Consider the following 20,483-nt stretch of genomic DNA (forward strand, 5'->3'; position numbering starts at 1 on the left):
AGGTTCACTGATGGAATAAAGGTCGATCGCTTAATCCGATGGGATTACAAAACCGACACAACGGAAAAGAGTTCAGAATCGTAGAGCAACTGCTTCCTGTGCTCTCCTAGGCACACCAGGCACGAGTGTTTTATACAGCCAACTTCCAAACTCCAGGCTACTATTGAGATTATCTGATCTGAATTAGTCAGAGGTAATTAAAATTCGACCGTTTTTAATTAGTTAATTACTGTCTCAAAGGGCTCGGCAATTTAAAGCGTTTGAAAAATAATTGTAAAAAAAAACTTTAGGAGTATAAGGTTACATTATTATGTATAGAAATTCAAAGTAACAGAAATTTTACTACCTGTATTTTTATACATTTAGTTTTATTGTAGCGAGTTAATCGAAATACAATACCTACATATTTGTATGTAGGTGTTGCGGACCTTTTCTTTGAGATATTTCAATAAAGAACATTTTAAATAATTTTTATTTTTCTCTAATTTAATAAATTTATGTAAGGCAGGCAATGAAAATTTTGTAAATATCTTTGGCTAAAGTCTATGTCCGACCGGAAACTGTAAACTAAAGTTATATAAATGTTCAATATCAACCGGATCAGTAGTTATGTTAATCCCCGAAAAAACAAACTAAACTCTTCATATATTATTTATATTAAGTACTTAAAATATACTTTTATTGTTTTTTAAAAAGACTAATTTTTTGTACTGTAAATGTTCATATAACTCAGTAGAGAAAACCTTATTGAAAACGCGGTTTCAATTGTTTCCGTTGAAAGTCAACGCGAACTTTTATATATATATAGAAGAAAAAAATATAAATAAAGCTGTGAAACACAATAATGATGCAAGCGACTCGATGCCGTTAACTGTCCTTACCCTTACGGGATACCATACGTTGGGAAACACGCATCACAGATAACGATGATAATGCACATATTTTAAATTGTAAAACGTCTACAATATTAATAAGATCTACTGTATCCTGGTCGTAACGAGATAATAACGTTATCTGAAACCCCAAGTCGGTATATTTAGAATCTAGACCGCAGGACGCGTTGATAAATCTAGATACCAGCAAGCGGTAATAACTGCTTGGTATTTTATAACGAGAGACCAGTCTCCGGTTAGCTCGAGCTATCATATTAAAATAGGTCAAGATGGTTGGATTTTTAACAATGTTATTTCAATTAGATCTGAATCTATTTTGACTGTCACGAATTCCTACTTTAATATAATTATTTTTTAAGTAAATGACCATGTAAATGTCCCACTACCACTAAGCCTACCCTCCCAGTTATTCCAATGTGAGTTTCCTCACGACACATTTACTCACGATGTGTTCCTTCAAAATTTAAAACATGAACGTTTTATAAACATTAATAAAGTGCACGAAATTTCTATAGTGCTTGCCTGAGTTTGAACCCACATCACCCACACACCTTACAGCTTCAGTTAACATTCAAATGTTTTAACAACTGGGATATCACGAAGTAAAGCAAATCACTTAATTTGTGCATTTTCAAGTGCTGCAACGTACAATTTCTGTTGCTAAGCTGCTTTGACTCAGTAACTGTTTTATGGGGCACGGCTTTAAAAAAGGAAAAAAAACACTCAAACTGACTGATAAAATTTGTATGGAATACGTTATTATACAATTATTGAATTTATAGATAATAAAACACTTATAATGTATATAATATGATAAAACGTTTTCCCCACTTCATTATATTAAAAATCATAAACAATAACTCGATGATTTTATTTCAGCAGGTCATCCCAAGACAAGATATCGCATTTTCCGAACCATCAGTAGTTTCGCTTTGATTGTCAATAAGTAAGTAAGAGGCGACTGAGGGACGGGGAAAAGGGGGGATGGGCAGCAGCGTCCCCCCCCATAAACATCTTACCCCCCTACTGCGCTCGCCAACACGCCTGCCCAGCGCGGCGAGTATGGGCAAACCCTTCTTAATGGCAAATGCGCCCAAAAAAAGGCAATGTAAACGGCGAGTACATCTCACACCTTCGATTTGCCGACGATATCGTCATCATAGCAGAGTCGCTGGAACAACTCACCGAAATGCTGCGTAGCCTAGGCGAATCTTCCCGGTGTGTCGGTCTCGGTATAAACTTGGACAAGACCAAGGTCATGTTCAATAGGCATATCGTGCTGGGACCGATATACGTCGAGGGGAAACCTCTCGAAGTTGTTAGTGAATATACCTACCTAGGACAGATAATACAAGTCGGTAGGAACAACTTCGAGAAGGAAGCCGATCGAAGAATTCGCTTGGGATTTGGCAACCTTCGTCAAGTCCTCAAGTCGTCTATACCGCAATGTTTGAAGACGAAAGTCTTCAACCAATGCGTCTTACCTGCCATGACATACGGTGCCGAAACGTGGACACTAACAGCGGGACTAGTCCACAAATTCAAAGTCGCTCAACGTGCTATGGAGCGAGCTATACTCGGAGTATCTTTGAAGGATAAGATCAGAAATGAGATTATCCGGAAAAGAACCGGAGTCACCGACATAGCTTGCAAAATTAGCAGGCTGAAGTGGCAGTGGGCAGGTCACGTATGTCGTAGGACCGATGGCCGTTGGAGCAGACGAGTCCTAGAGTGGAGACCGCGAATCGGCAAGCGCAGCGTAGGGTGCCCTCCAGCCGGGTGGACCGACGACTTTAAGAAGGTGGTGGGCACCAACTGGATGCGGAAGGCGGAGGACAGGGAGCTTTGGCGCACCTTGGGAGAGGCCTATGTTCAGCAGTGGACAACGATTGGCTGTTGATTGTTGATTGAAGTATAATGCTTCTACCTCAATAAAGAAATTTTGAGTAGGTTTGAAAAATTGTTTTATGCATTACCATAATAATATGAAAATTCCAAAACATTTAATATATTATTACATAATTTTGTAACTAGATAACACTATCAAGTAAATTATTATCTATGTTTTTTATCTCGAACATTTTTAGTAATAACAATAATAATTGTTATTATCTTAAGTATTTATTTATATTGTTATTTTACAGCTATTGCCTGAATAACTTGTGTTAAACTCAAAGCTACAATCAACGCATATATAATTTAGAATAGCCTAATATTTTTTTAAGTTGATTATAAATTTTGCTTAAATATTTTTATTTAATTTCGTGATATGATTTTTACAACTACCAACTTTAAAATGATTTAACTTTTGTATAAATAGCGATGTATTTACAATGAACGATCATAACAATTGTTGAACTTGAGCAGGGTGGTTACTCTATCGGAGCGTCACGGTAGCATGCGAAAGCCACCCCGTGGCGCTCCTCGTTAAGACGGAAAGGTTACCGCTGGTTTTTTAGTGGGTATTCTGATGTTCGTGGCGCACTCGGCGCCTTGGATACCGGCGAGCTCCACATACCCCCCCACTGTTCCCGTGGGGGAAACGCGTAACGCGTTTTTAATTAAATGAAAGGGTAGTTACTCTGCCTATTTAATAAATATTGTTTATAACAACACAACACTTCTTTCGCTATTCCTGGCCCATCTTCTGTTTTACTTGCGATTAACAAATTAATTGATAATTATTCCATGTCTATGTAGTTAAACTTTGACGAAGCAAAATCTATATATTAAATAATCTATTGAAATCACTATAAAGGAGTAAGAATTTAGTTTCTTTGCAGACTTGTTTTTGCGTGAAAGTTATAATAATAATAATTATTTTTATATGTATTACAAATAGCGTAAGTTAACTGTCACAACATTTTGTCATTCTGTGAAAGAAATAAAAAGCGCGTGCAAATGTATTAATTCAGTTAATTTCTTTGTTGGAATTTAAAATAATATTCTAAATTTGCTTCATTTATATCTATGAAGAAGTACATAGTTATTTTTGTTATTTTTTTTTTTAAGTGGAAGGAACCAGATTTATCTTACCCTGAAATGTTTAATGCATGATGAGCATGTTTTTATGCATACTCTGTGGTTGCAAATCTCTCATAATAATTGTTACTTTTAGTTTACTTTTAGTATAACAGCCTCTAATTATTGCATTAGTGAGCAAAGGATTTTCCATTTTGAAGGGGTTTGGTTAGCCGTTAATGTTTTCCTTCACCGCCGCGTACGAGGTAAATTATAAGCACAATGTTTTGTAATTTTTTATTAAAAGTTTTTGTTTTATGTTATTTTACCACTTACCTAATTGTTTAATAAATTTGGTTTTTATTTAAGTTCTGTTATATATCAAAGTTAACAAATGGATTGGTAAAAAAAAATAATTAAATCTCTAAGATATAAGTCAGAAAAACTTGTCTATGAAACTTGCAATTGTCGTTAAAGATTCACATCCTTCTAACCTTAAGTATCTCAGTGTTTGAATAAAATGAAATATATATTTTAAAATAAATTTTATATTGACTTAAAATATATCGAACACAGAACACAACCTTTAACAGAACAATACAATATAACTTAAAGGATTAAAATTACATTTAACTACAATAGGTAAATTTGAACATTGTAAAAATATTTCAGAACTTAAAATGAATATAATTTTAATATCTTTTCGATTTCACAGCCTAATGAATAATTATTATTATAACAAGAACGATCACAATAAATTATAGACAAAATAGAACAACGCGTCTCTCTACACACAGACAATAAACGTATAATCGATACGAATTAAATAAGTATAAAATATATAATATCTGTAAAAAAAAAATTAAAGTTTTTTGCTGATAGCTTTACATAGAGTATATTTATATATATTTTTTGTTTATATAACTCGTTATTTTTTTAAACTTTAAGATTTTAAAACGGAGTAGGTATATACATATTCTATATGCTTAGTGTACAATAAACGTAACGAATAAACAGTCATTATTTTACAACTTTCAAATAAATATTCTATATAATATATTAATACATAATACGATGTATCCTTTATAGAATATCATATTTGAGATCTTTATAACATCGAAAATCGAATTTTGAATAAAACTATTTATTATAAGAATATTTATATTGGATTATCACTATGACAAATAAATTTCTGCTGTATATTTATTCTATAGTATTTATACAGAGCAATCAAATTCCGTCTGACGTCATAGACAGATTTAAATATGCTTTTATGAAGTAACGATACGGTATATAAACAAATAATAATACGTAATAAAACTTTTGATGACATAATAATATGCTTAAATTATTTATTATGTGCAATAAATAAAAGTAAGCTATGTTGTTTTATCTGTATTGATAATTTATTAAATGCGATCGACTTAGTAATACGTATGTATATTCATTTATTTTGTGCTATTTCTAATTTTTATTTTGTCTTTATTTTACAATCAATTACTTTTCAGGTGCATAAACGATTATAAACAAAATGAAATCTTTTTTATCATGTGGCAATAATCTTAATCTATTGATTTAATTTTTTTTTATAGAATAGGAAGGCGGACGAGCATATGGGCCACCTGATGGTAAGTGGTCACCAAACGCCCTTAGACATTGGCATTGCAAGAAATGTCAACCATCGCTTTCATAGCCAATGCGCCACCAACCTTGGGAACTAAGGTTTTATGTCCCTTGTGCCTATAATTACACTGGTTCACTCACCCTTCAATCCGGAACACAACAATATCAAGTACTGCTGTTTTGCGGTAGAATATCTGATTAGTGGGTGGTACCTACCCAGACGAGCTTGCACGAAGCTCTACCAACAGTAATCAAAATTAATCAATAACTTTAAATATAAATTAGACTAGTTTTGTCAGTTAGTGGTAAATTATAAAAATGTTTTCATATACATAAAATATATACTATATATTATACGTATATGAAAACATTATTATTTATAATATATAATGTTATATGTAATGTTCACTTATATGTATTTTACTTAATATTTAGACAAACGAGCGTAAACGAAACGATGAACGAAGAAATGACGTACATGAACATATTTGATAACAATCTATTTTTTTCTTTTGTAAATGCCATTTTAGTGTACTAATATCTTATAATTTAATATCTAATTTAAACGTATTATCTTTTCTCATAATAATACTATATACCTTATAGTTTAATCTTTAGATATATATAATATACATTCACAAATATACTGTATAATTACTACAGATTAAAAAATGAAACGCTTTGATTTTTGATAAGAGCAAATAGATATATAATAAATGTAATTACGATAACACTATTATTATTTTTGTACTTTCAACATTTATAACTATTGTTTTCTAAAAAATGTTCGAATAATATAAACGTACACGATATATGTATATATTGCTTATATTTATAAAAAGAAACTTTTGTTTTTTCTTTTGTTTTTTTTGCTTTATCAGTTCGGCTTATTCAGACAGATCTCTTGATAAGAACTCGTTATAACTAGTTAAATTAATTTATCAATATTTCACGAAGATAAAATGCGATCAATTATAATTATAAATGCATTCGTTATCTAGGATAATTTACTTCAAATCTTAAATCGAATAATATAACATCCGCCGATAAGTTTTTAGATCTGATAATTTCGCGAAATTACGTTAAGGATCGCTTTCGCATTTGTAATATTAGTCAGGATGGAATAGCGGATTTATGCCTATTTCCGGTAATTAGTTCCACTAAATACCGCACATCTGGAGCCGAGGTGTTACACATGGAAAATGTTAATTGTTTTATTGACCCCAAGAGCTATTCACTAAAGTACAGCCTATCACAATATTTGGAAATATCTAACATACACATTAACAGTATTTTTATAACTAAATGCTATTCTGGATGCAGTTTAGAAATGCATTTAAATCTAAATTTTATGCTCATATTGATGTCAAAAATCATCCATTATCCATATGGATTTTCCTTAAATGTCCTATTTACGAAAATGATATGTAATTCAAACCAATAATTTAAATGTTCGCGTTGTTCAATCACTTTTGATACATTCTTGAGTTTTATTGCCCCAGAACTTTTTCTTCATATTAACAATTGTGCAGATTCCTTTGCCCACGATACTTGACATGGTAGATGAGAGATTAAGAAGAGCTGCCAGGATGCCAAGAGAGCTTGGTAAGGTCAAGGAAGCACAGGAAGCAAGGCTTCGGTAGACGACTCGGTTGACAGGCTGCAAGCTTCGGTAGTTGTCTATGCCACCAACATCGATTTTGCTGAAGAGTTTGTACTGTGGATAGTTAAGATAGTTTAGGTGGTTTCAAAGAGGTTATGCTACAATTCATTTGTATGTTTCTCATTGAAATTTTCTCAATGAAACTCTATTGAGATACACAAGTCAAGTTGAAAATTATAAAGTTGCACGAATGAAAATGTCTAAAATTATGTTTTATCAGCTGATACCAACAGGAGTTTGTCTGACATCAATAGAAATATATTTCTATCATTAGACTAGTTTAATCCCAAGTTGTTTAACCGATAAATAACTTATTCAAAATTGAGGCATCAATAAAATAATTTATGGTTTTGATAATATTACATGATTTAGTATTTTATTGCGCACGTGATGATCACGTTATTTTAGTGTCTTATAGTTTGATAATATTTTATTCTCGATATTGATCATAATTATAGTCACTATTTTTTTTCTGTTTACTGAAAAGTTTGACAAATATTACCCTTATAGCAGGATTTTGCGTAACGCCCAATTGTAAAGCTAATTGAAAGACTAAACTATCCAACCTTATCTAATTTCAGTTCACGTCTAAATTTTACAAATGTATATTATTCAAATTCATACTTATTTATTTTACATTATCATAAGTCAGCTTAATAAATTATTAGTAGACTATGAAAAACTACTGGCTTAGGAAAGAAAATAATTAGAAGAACCATTTTTTCTTACTTAAATGCTTACCTGAGTATCAGATATAATGAGAGGAGTATCCATAACGATCCAGGTGACTACTTCTTGACATTGCGGGGTAGTCAGAGAGCCGTGGTACGTGTAAAAAGACTGCACGTTTGGACTCAAGAGACGCCTGTTAGGAAAACATCAATTTTATAATTATGTTGCTTGCATTATCTTCGATATTTAAAGATAAAACTGCTAACCTTCAAATTCTGGGTTGCTACTGAGAATTTCTCTACAGAAATACAATATACTTTTAATAGTCCCACTGAGAGCTTAAGCCCAGGACCCCGGGATTCGTCATTTATTAAGTTCTCCACTAGACGGTATTAGTTTAAATACGTACGTGAGATCAATGACGGAAGCTGGTAAGGGGCCCGATACTTTGTCTATAAGACTAGGGAGCACTGGTGCCAATTCTCCCAACGCGAACTCATTCTCTTCTCCGCTATGAACCTGCGCACAATTCATCTCGTAACATTTTTTTACAAATTACATTATTTTAATGTCGAATTAATTTTTCAAAATTAAGGAAGAGCTGTAAGAGCCTATGTACATATATCACCGTGATAAACAAGAAAATGGAGTTATATTTCTTTGTTTTCCCAAAAGTAACATTAAAGCTTTTCTTTAGGCGAAAAATGGTCGTTAACTAAACGCAGCTGTAATTTAATCTATTGTGAAATTTAAGAAATACAATATACTTTACGTATGTTTTAATCAAAGCTGATCATGTAGGTTTTCTTTTTAATAATGTTCAGTCAATATTTACCTGGCATATAACCCCAACAACGGCGAGACCGTCTGGGCGTTTTAGAGCTTCTTCGACAGTCAAACCCGTTTTAACGTGAACGAAGTGTATTTCCATTGGGTATCTATATAAAAATACGTAAAAATTAAACAGCACAACGGACAAGTCGTATTAATCTAAGCTATTCTTATTCCAATAACAAAGTCGGGGTATTGTCTTATAAATCTTTTTTCTTTGTTTATAAATCAATCGTTTTTTTTATAATGAAAAAATAATCCTTATCTAAAAAAGAGTTTGAACTTTTTTCTAGAAAGTCCCAAAAGTACACGGTAACATTGATTAAAATAAAACTTATATATATTGTTATAGAATTAAAAAATGCTAACTTCATGCCATCAATAGCGTGTTCCGATAGCCAGTGGATATGGAACTGTATGAAGCTGTAGTTTCCTCGTAGTGGACCTCCAGATAGTACGGGCATTGGTTCGTCTTCCACGATAGTCCATTTCACTGTTAGAAAAAAGATCTTAATGGTTTTTTTTTGGGAGAATACTAGCAAAACTCGGCTCGTCCTGCCTTTGTGTATGTATCAGTGAGATTTATCTGCTGCAGCGCTATTTTGTGGCGAGTTAAAATAATGAAGATATAATATTTTTTATGACAAAATACATTTATGTGTTAACTTAATAGTGATTAAAGGATGTCAAAATCTATTTATCTCATCAGCATTTTATATAATCATGTATTATTATTATTAAACAACTTTATTGCACACTCACAAGGAAAAAAAACAAGACAAATACAAGTAAAAAAAAAAAGGAAAACAAAAACAAAAGCTCAAGAAAAGCCATGCTATATAAACATTGCGGACCTCAATTATGAAAAATCGATTAATTATTATAATTAATTAATAAACAATAAGAGGAATAATTGGCAAAATATCTTGTCATATAACAATCAGTTGATGGCTGTGCATTTTAAACTACGTAAAATAATAATAAGTTTTGAATAAGTTTTCTATCGGTACTCGAATTTTCATGTATTATGCTCACCAGTATGTCCATTGTTTTCAGCAGTTGCATTCACATTGCTGTACCCTCTGAAGGCCAGCGGGCCTTTGATATGTGCCTCCTGTCTGTCCACTACCGCGTCCCGGGACATTATGTTGATTGGAGACTGCTGGCTCCCTGTTGTACAAACGCCTGGCCATTGCGTTTCAACTGGAGTAAAGCAGAAATGTTATAAATGGAACTCATAAATGTGTTTTGTTTTTAGATGAATTATTTATGTATACCATAAATAGATTTGTATATAATTCGTATTGGTATTGTCACCACAACCCATGGATATTGGAGCTGTGTTCTTACATTATATTTATATATGACATTATAGTTACATCGCCAATGTGCCACCAATCTTGGGAACTGAGATCTTATGTCCCTTGTGTCTGTAATTACACTGGTTCATTCACTCTTCAAACCAGAAAACAACAATATCAAGTACTACTGTTTTGCGGTAAAATATCTGACGAGTGGGTGGTACCTACCCAGAAGGGCACAAAAACTACTAAAATGTCAAATATTTGTTAACCAATTGACATAAATGTAAGCATAGTAAAAGCCTTGTTAACTTAACAACACTTGACAGAATTAGAAAAGCTCAGACTTTTAGAATAATTTGGGTAAGCAACATAGAAAGTTATAACTTACAATCATATGACCAATCGGCTCCATTGATGATACCTGAAACAATAATATTATAATTATTGTTATACAATTGTAAAGAAATGGATGTAAATGAAAAGTATAAATCTAGAAGTATAAATATATATATGTTGGTTAAAAGACGATGAATTTTTTCATCGGATAACCTGACGTCTATTATCATAAATTACATATGATACATGATTTTATATGTGTTTATCACGCCGTACTTTGGGTTAGTCAGAATATAATATGAACAACATGTTCGGTCGTCTTCTCCTGGGAAATGAATGCGGGATTTATTCATTTATATTAGAATTAGTTTCCACCCCCAGCTTCGCCCGTGGTATGTAGCTGTTAGGTCCCCTATGAACATGTCTGTACCTCTGACAACATGAATGCAAAAATTCATGATGATCAGTTCATCAGATCAGATCAGTTGACCTTTTTAAAAGTTTTACGTGATCAATATTATCGATGTCTATATTTGACAGAAATGCATCCATTTGGCCTAGCGTGATCGAGTAACAAAAACACAAACGCAGACTTTCGCGTATATAATGAATTGTATTTGTATTAATCGCGTATATATTGGTTATATAAACGCAGTACTCGATATCTGTATCTGTTTCCGAACGCATTCCTTCGCAATTACGTTTTTAAATATAATTTTGCAATTAACAAAAACAAACGCGTTTTTATTGCTCAGGTTCAAATAGGTGTTAATGGAATTTTTCAAAGAACCGTGTAAATGTGTCGAGAGATTATATCTGTCGAGCCTTCATTTGTTTTACGTTTGTTTTTTTTTTTTTTTTTTTTTTTTATAGAATAGGAAGGTGGACGAGCATATGGGCCACCTGATGATAAGTGGTCACCAAACGCCCTTAGACATTGGCATTGCAAGAAATGTCAACCATCGCTTATAGCCAATGCGCCACCAACCTTGGGAACTAAGATTTTATGTCCCTTGTGCCTGTAATTACACTGGCTCACTCACCCTTCAAACCGGAACACAACAATATCAAGTATTGCTGTTTTGCGGTAGAATATCTGATGAGTGGGTGGTACCTACCCAGACGGGCTTGCACAAAGCCCTACCACCAGTAAATAAAGTTATAAACATTTAAAACATTTAGCCTGTGTGAGTGACACATTACATGTGTATTAAGTCTATAATTTAATATACATTATTATATATATACATATATATATTCATTATTAATCAAGTATGATTGATACTTAAATTCTATATTTCAAGAATCTTCTTCATATTTGGTTTGTTTTTATGAAATCTAAAGTCTTTAGTTAGTATAAGTAAGCTGAAGAATTTATTTTCTTTTTTGCTTGAATGTGCTTAGTTGTCTGTTATTACGAGTCGAATTTGATAAAAAATTTTGGCTATTTAATAGGATCGCTTAACGCGGGTCAATCGAAATTTTACGGAAATATGCTTTTTTGAAACGAATTCTTAGCGAAAACATTTTGGAGCAGTATAATTTGACGAGCCGGTTGGCGTGGTTGGTAGAACACTTGCCTTTCACGCCAAAGGTTGTGGGTTCGATTTCCACCCAGGACAGACATTTGTGTGCATGAACATGTCTCTTTGTCCTTAGTCTGGGTGTAATTATCTATATAAGTATGTATTTACAAAAAAAAGTAGTATATGTAGTATATCAGTTGTCTGGTTTCCATAGAACAAGCTTTGTACAAGCTTAATTTGGGATCAGATGGCCGTATGTGAAAATGTCCCAGGATATTATTATTATTATTATTATTATTATTATTATTATTATATAAGAATTCCTACATAATACAATGCCGATAAACTTCAAATCAGTGTGTCTTCCTTAACGAAAGAGCCAAGTTAAGCGCGTTACACTCTAACCCCGCTGAAAATTTATTAACTTTTAGTCATTCATGATTCGAGCTCATGACCTTGGGATCTGCTGTGAAATGTAGCTACTATACCAACGAGGTGCTCTTCTACTAAAGAATTGACGGTCGTTGGAACAGAGACTTTCTTAAGTGGAGATTACGGCAATCGAAATGAAAGGCGATTCTTTTAACAGCTAAATAAGACTCCTCTTATATACAAGAATACATAGTGACACATTGAAAAACGCCTATGCCCAGCAGTGGTCACAAAAATAAAGATGATCATTCATCACAAAAGAATTACTTAGCTTATTCCAGAGTTGAATCTATGTTACAAAGTGGTAGCACCGATTTATATAAATTTATTTAACTGTACGGCTGACAATTAAAATTGCTTACAAGATAAGAGACTACTTGGGTAAATAATAATAATTATTGATAGGTTCATAAGAGCCTACTTGAATATATATAGTTTATTTTAATTAATTTACATATATAATAATACCGTCTTCTTGTGAATAATGTCAGCGAAAAACCGAAGACCGAGGAGAGACTGTCGTACGCAATATTTATCTCGAAAGAGAAATATTAAACAATTAATATTTCAGTAGCTGAAAGGCGTTAAATTATTCGTCGTCGGCGACTTAACGCTTAACTAATTAAGCGTTAAGTCGCCGATTCACTAACAAAACACTTTGTTTTACTATTTATTGAAACTAAAAATATATTTATTATGATGATAATGTAATTATAATTATTGTAAAAGATTGGCTTGTGTCTTGATCTATCCTATATGTAATGGTGCAAATTAATTTAATTTATTAAATTATTTCTTTTAGGGAAACAACAGTACATGAGGTATAACTATAATATCAAGTCCAATATTAGGATAACCATATTTATATACTTTTTATTTATTATAATCGAATTCTTGCAATTTTTATAACTGTGTTTAGTTCACATCAATCCGAAACGTTTATTTGTATACTTTGTTGACGGTTGATCATTCATTGTATGAAATATACAATATATTTTGTAATAGAATGACGTACATATTTAATTTGAGAAACCATATAGTACAGGATACATAAATAGTTTTCGTATTGTGTACGGTATGGCATTCAGTCATTAGTAGTATACAGTCGTATAAGATTTAAAAATATATATAAATTCGATAAGTATAGAAATAGATTATTATCCGAGAAAAACATCACTGTGTTTTAAATATAGAAATCCTTTCTTTTTTTTAATTTTTGTTTTTGTTCCTAAATATCCTGTTGTCAGTATTTCACTGGTGGTAGGGCTTTGTGCAAGCTCGTCTGGGTAGGTACCACCCACTCATCAGATATTCTACCGCAAAACAGCAATACTTGATATTGTTGTGTTCCGGTTTGAAGGGTGAGTGAGCCAGTGTAATTACAGGCACAAGGGACATAAAATCTTAGTTCCCAAGGTTGGTGGCGCATTGGATATGTAAGTGATGGTTGACATTTCTTACAATGCTAATGTCTAAGAGCGTTGGTGACCACTTACCATCAGGTGGCCCATATGCTCGTCCGCCTACCTATTCTATAAAAAAAAAAAAAAAAAATTATTTATTTCCTTATTGGTAATCCAAAATGTTAAAATAAATTATTTTTTACATTTTAAATATGATTTTTTTTTAAATTAAAACGTATCAAGAGTAACGAAAGTAATATACGTGTTTCCCGAATGTGTTAATATTGATTTAGATGTGTATTGATGTATTTGTACTCATAAACGTTTTATAATCTGTCAAATAAAAAAACGTGCAGAACCTTTTTACAAAGAACCTTTTTACGACAAAGGAACTAAATTTTAATAACTTTTACAACACTCATTGTGAAGCTAGAAAAATAAACCTGTATAACAATACAAACGAAAATTGCACTAAAATTGTCATTATAATCTATTTCTGAAACTGTCGGTTACAAAAAAAACTTACGAAGATATTTAAATAAATAATTACATGATTATCTAATGGAAACAGATTGGTGTTACTAACTACTGTTGTCTTTTTTATTTGTTCTTTATATTTCATTTTAATGTTTACTTCATGACTGTATTTAAAACTGTTTGGTATTAAAATAACATTTTTTTTAAAACAAATATTTTTAATATTATATACGTAATAGGGCAAGCAAAAAAAACTGATTGAATCACACTCCCATTCGTGTTTGTATGGTGGGTGTACTGGTGTAGTGTTTTTATTGGATTTGTTTACAAGTTCAAATACACATGTATCCATGGCCACTTTATTCATTATTTTTTAATAAACAAACAATAAAATGCTTTAACTTGTTTTAACATGTATGCTCAATATTTAAGTTGATTAATTTATTGAAAAAAAAAAATAGAAATTAATCAAAATACTCTTCCGTCACTTAGTACATTAACTGTAATTTATATTTAAAAAATAAAGAACTTACCCGCAACAGCCAACAGATTCACTGCAATAATCCACATTTTTTTTTTAATGATTAATTATAAATGAAATATATTAATAAATATTATCCGATTTATTAATTTTAATTAATATATTCGAGTATGTGCACTGTTGCGAATATCGAAAACAACTGATGTTTCGTGAAAAGATAGATAGGTTTTATACATTTTTGGTTATTTTTTTTTATTAGAATTAGCACCACGTATGGTTGAGCCGATACTGCACTCCTCGTCTCGTCTAGCTCGGTGATAACTCCCCGAGACTCACTGTATTAAACGATGTAGGATAAAATAAATAATCTACAATCGAATATGTAAATCTTGATTAAATATAAGATTTTATATATATGATAGATGATATGATGATTTTATATAGATGATATTTAATTTTTTTTTTGTAATATAATAAAACAATATCAAAGACATTTTTTAAGTTCATTCGATTGAAAGAAAATTTAAATTAATTACGTGGCGATAAATTAAATGTTGTACTATAATTTTAGATATAGCATATTTGTTGTATATGTATATTTATGTTTGTGGTTGAGAATCTATAACATTAAGTTCTTGAAGTATTTCCGAACCGGAGGCAGATTTTTGACAGTCAATAAGCACGAGCAACGTTGCTACATTAAATAAAGATTTTGACTTTGACTTAAATATATGTAGGCAATGAGTAAAAATTTACGGTAGAATGTAAAAAATATTTAAATGACACTTGTTTTGTAAAACCTTTACAATGTTTATTTACTGAAAAAAAAATACCTTAAATTATAAATAAAACGTAAGCTTACCAACGGATTGGAATATATATTCGAAATAAAGAACCTGCAAATAAGTCAGTACTTGTTTTTACGGCAACTAAAATAATTTATCGATATTACAAGAGATGTTATGTTTATTATCAACAATCTTTATATTAATTTTATTTATTCCTTCCTCTAATCGTCCGTGTGTCAGTTTCGGTGAGTGTTTGTGCGCAGGTCACCTAATTTACTAATAAAAATCGCTCTGTGGAAGCTGTGCCGGTGAAGACCGCAATCTATACAAATTGCTCTATCATTATTTACTGAAATAGATCGACTTGAAATATATTCAAATATTATATACAAATTTTAATAAAAATCATGAATCGCTCTTTACGAACAATTATAATAATTTGTAATTTAATATTTTAAATAAATTTAGTTATTGATTATTAAAACAAGACCGTAAATTCATAATATATATATTGAAATATTGTAGAAATTTAAAATAAATAAGTACGTTTTATATGACATATGAGATTTTGAAGTTAAATGTTTACATAATTTATTATTTTTAAACCAAATTTTTCTTATTTGAAACATTGCCATTGTGGACGATTCTTGTAATGTCTTACGATTAGTTAAATTTAATCTATTTTAGTAAACTCGGCCTTCTCTTTACCTTCATACTTAGCGAATACATGGGTTCAAACTAGATAGTGTGCGTTTTTTTTTAAATTTAGTTAAATAAAATGAAATATATTTTATGAGCATTCGGTCAGAAACTTGATAAGTTAGTTTTCATTGCACTATTTTTATTGCAATTGAATACTTTTTGTCTTTTGACAACAACGTTATGTAGTTAGCTTAAGGCTACGGATCCCGATTCTAGGTTCAAGCCGTATTAAATACATACCGAATTTACATAAGCTGTACGTACTCGTGAAATGAAAACTGACTCACGGTGATTCGCTATTTTGATGCGTGTATCTTTAGTGCTTTAATGATTAATTTTATTAGACAATATCGCTTATTACTTTCTGACATGTCACGACCGTGTACTGCGATGAATTTCAAGTGTGTTTTTAAAGAATATCCCAAACGCTGGAGTAGTAAAGACCAATAATCAACGTTTGACATCGAATTGTCGCGATGTCATTGGTTGAGATCATGAATAATCTATGATTATCACTAGAATTTAAAAACTAATCACAACATATTATGAAACAAAGTACCTCACCGCATCTGTCTGTATAAACGAGAAACTCAAAAGCTACCGAATGGATTTTTCTCGTGCTTTTCGGTGAAGGAAAACGTCGTGAGGAAACCTGCATGTGTCTAATTTCATCGAAATTCTGCCACATGTGTATTCCACCAACCCGCATTGGAGCAGCGAGGTGGAATAAGCTCCAAACCTTCTCCTCAAAAGGGAGAGGAGGCCTTAGCCCAGCAGTGGGACATTTACAGGCTGTTTCTGTGTATGTAGAATCTTATTCTAGCCGTGCGAAATCGGGACCGATAGCTAGCGTCATTATAAATTATGATTATAAAGTGTGACCTACATATATTGTCTTATCGTGTCTGATCTCCGAGCTTTTCCACTTTCTAATTGTCGTACGAGGTTACGACCGGGTATTCAAGGTATCTAGGATAATTCTATAAGACATCCTGCTTTGTCGTACAAGCAACACGCCCAGTTGTACATAAGCTGTTTATGACAAATACAGCTATTATTACGGGCTTCTAGGTGATGATTGTAAATAATATTAAAGTAAAGGTCGTATGTTAAGATGTATATAAATAGTGGACATTAACATTTGATTACTTCTTTGTAGTATTGTTTCCATAGTAACGAAAGTTTATATTTTGTAAAAGTATTTTATATTTCAAAGATATTCATATATTTAACGCTTCATTTGAAACCAAGTAATAACATATGTGTCATCTCTTTTATATGTGACATTGGCAGAATATTTTGCGCTCAACTAGCGTAGATACACGCCAGAAAAAGAAAAATAATATATATATATGTTTTAAAAAGAGAAAATATGATTTCCGTAATCCGTAACAGCCTGTGAATGTCCCACTGCTGGGCTAAAGGCCTCCTCTCCACTTTTATATCAATAGAAAATGTTACGGTGTATCGTTACACCGTGTGGACACGATAAATAGATTATTACTTGCCTTGCCCATGTTTAGTACGGTGCTTTTTTTTTCTTATATAAAATTTTGTATTTCAGATGTACCATTTCAGTTATAGTTATATGTATAAGCTGCTTAAAGTTTTTATTAAAATGCGAAAATACTTATCATTTTTATTCACAAATTTATTTTTTGTTTTGCCTTAATAACAAATATCATTATTTGTGTTTATCTTACGATATCTGGTCATTCTAAAATGCATGTGTTCTAGATTTAGACGTGGTCATTTTCATAACTATCATTATCAGTATCCTGGCGCCAAGTCGCGCTCACTATTTTTATCAATAATATACATCAAGCAAAACAATAATATCTAAGTACCCTCTCATCACGTACATTCCCACCAGCCCAATATTTAGTGTTACTATGTTCCGGTTTAAAGGGTGAGTGACCCAGTGTAAGTCTGTACTTAGGAATAAGTCTGCTGAGTTTCTTTCGGTTTGTGCGGGTCGGATGCGAGAACTGGTTATAGATTTTGGACAATCAATAAGCAAGTGTAATACTTCTATATCGGATAATTTAGTTCCATAATTTAAAAAATATACAATACAAATCAAACTAAAATAAATAATACAATACAGTCTTTATATACAAATTAAACAAAAAAAACTATATATAAATATTTTTGATTTATATTTCTAGTGTTGGGTTACCGTCTTCTTAGATGTCTTGACCATAAAGAAAATTGATTTTTTTTTTGATTTTTTTTTTGTGGAAAATACCATCGACTTTTATGCAGATTGCATATAGTTATCGAGAAAGATACACGCGTTATCAATACCCTATTAGATTACAGAAATGAGTGAGGGCATATCTTTTAACATCTTAAATTCTAGATAACCTATATTCCCATTCCAAAACAAGTTTGTTTACAAATATTAGTGTTAAATAATCAGAAAACGATATTGTCTCCAGTCAAAGCTGTTATTTTGTTATTGACAAATTTGATTTATCATCCTAACTTTTTATTCTGTGCAAGAGATTAGGCTGGAAATATATTGGTCGATCTTAAATAATATTTTATTGACAACTGTCCAATTTCTACAACCTTAAGGATTATTTGTTGGAATGATAATCATCTACATAGGTAGGTTTTTTTAAAACGATTAGAAATAATCTTTTATAAATTATTAATTTCATTAATTCATTTTTAGCCAATCAATTCACTGCTGTGTATCGTCTTCTGATGCGCCAAGGCGGCTTTTCTCAACAGAGATTTAGCCAATTGCACGGGAAATATAGTGCACAAGTATCAGTGTGCACACGGTTGCGCTCTCTGTTCCTTTGTTATTCTAATTCGATGGGAAGGCATCTATACGACCGGAAAGAGATCAGACGCAAGACCAACGGCTTTAATATGCGCTCTCTGAAGGATGAGAGTGTACAAGTACATACTGCCAATTTCCGGGATTTGAACTCGGGAACTCGGGATCTGAAAGCTAGGGGACCAACGAGGTACTCCTAATATCTCCAGACCTGATACACTATTCCCCTGAGATAGAAATGCAAATATATTAATATATCTGTACGATAGAGGGCAAGATTATCAATATTTATTTATATACATAACAATTATGTACATTGTCGACTTCAATAATTTAATTTCTTAAATTAATTAATTAAAATTGCAAAAATCATAACTTATTTATGTTGTAAAGTCTGCATACTCCTATAGACACACACCTACACTTTCGAAGGATTTAGTTTTTCCCTAACACAATAATAATCACCTCGCACGTATTTAACTTGTATGTACAAAACTATATCGATTTACATGAAACCTTTTTATTATCTGTCGACGTAAGACGCAAAAACATAACCGTGTATTTTTCACGGTTCACTGCATTTGCCAAGTGTAGGTACTTCACTACTAATCTATATTAATTTAATGACTACCTCGTTGGCTTAGTGGCTGGTTATAAGGCCGCTGACCCGGAGGTGATGGGTTCAATCCCCAGGTCGGGCCAATAAAAGGGTTATTGGGTTGTTCTGTCAGAAAATTTTTAGTAGCAGCCCGGGGGCAGGAATTGTGCCCCACACTCCCGTGCCTCGGAAAGCACGTAAAGCCGTTGGTCCTGTTGTGCATATAATATCTCCTGCGCAGTTGTCTAATCTATCTTGAGATTGGCCGCCGTGGCCGAAATCGGTTTGGACCTTATATTAATTTTACTATTGTTTATTTATTAATTATTTCTTTCAAAAGTAAAAAAGTAAACGTAACAGCCTGTTAATGTCCCACTGCTGGGCTAAGGCCTCCTCTCCCTTTTGAGGAGAAGGTTGTAGAGCTTATTCCACCACGCTGCTCCAATGCGGGTTGGTAGAATACACATGTGGCAGAATTTCAATGAAATTAGACACATGCAGGTTTCCTCACGATGTTTTCCTTCACCGTTAAGCACGAGATGAATTATAATCACAAATTAAGCACATGAAAATACAGTGGTGCTTGCCCGGGTTTGAACCCACGATCATCGGATCTCGGCTTCTTTTAATTTTAATTTTTGCCTTATCTGTATTGTAGTGTATTGATAAATAAAGTTATTTTGTATTTTAAACTAAGTCAATTTATACTTATAAAATCCTGGTTTAATGAAGTGAGAGATGCTTAGTTTAGAAGGCTGAGATTTTGAAAGATTTTGTTTTTTTATAAAGTGAGCTGAGAAAGAAATATTTTTTGGATACTTTAACTTTAAGGGAGAGGGATAATTTTGAGTCGTACAAAGTCGGGAAAGGCAGCTTGATACAGCAGGACTTGATACAAATTCAAAAACCAGTAATTTGATTTATGAATGAATGAACGAATTTATAAATATTCAATCAATAGAATTGCTTGAATAACATTGACCGTGACATAACGGCTTTTGA

The 20,483-nt window shown here is 32.0% G+C and overlaps 1 protein-coding gene across 1 annotated transcript; it reads right to left on the minus strand.

Annotated features, from left to right (window-relative positions):
- Positions 1-6,287: 6,287 nt before the first annotated feature.
- On the minus strand, positions 6,288-14,883 carry LOC126773030 (putative carbonic anhydrase 5). Its single transcript, XM_050493651.1, has 8 exons — positions 14,655-14,883; positions 10,336-10,368; positions 9,679-9,846; positions 9,013-9,136; positions 8,648-8,750; positions 8,222-8,331; positions 7,882-8,005; positions 6,288-7,194 (listed from the first exon to the last, which is right to left on the minus strand). The coding sequence occupies exons 1-8, from the start codon at positions 14,689-14,691 to the stop codon at positions 6,940-6,942; spliced, it is 954 nt and encodes a 317-aa protein (XP_050349608.1). The 5' UTR covers positions 14,692-14,883; the 3' UTR covers positions 6,288-6,939.
- Between the last annotated feature and the right edge of the window lie 5,600 nt (positions 14,884-20,483).

Source organism: Nymphalis io, chromosome 13, assembly GCF_905147045.1.
Source record: "Nymphalis io chromosome 13, ilAglIoxx1.1, whole genome shotgun sequence".
In the NCBI taxonomy this organism is placed as follows: Eukaryota; Metazoa; Arthropoda; class Insecta; order Lepidoptera; family Nymphalidae; genus Nymphalis; species Nymphalis io.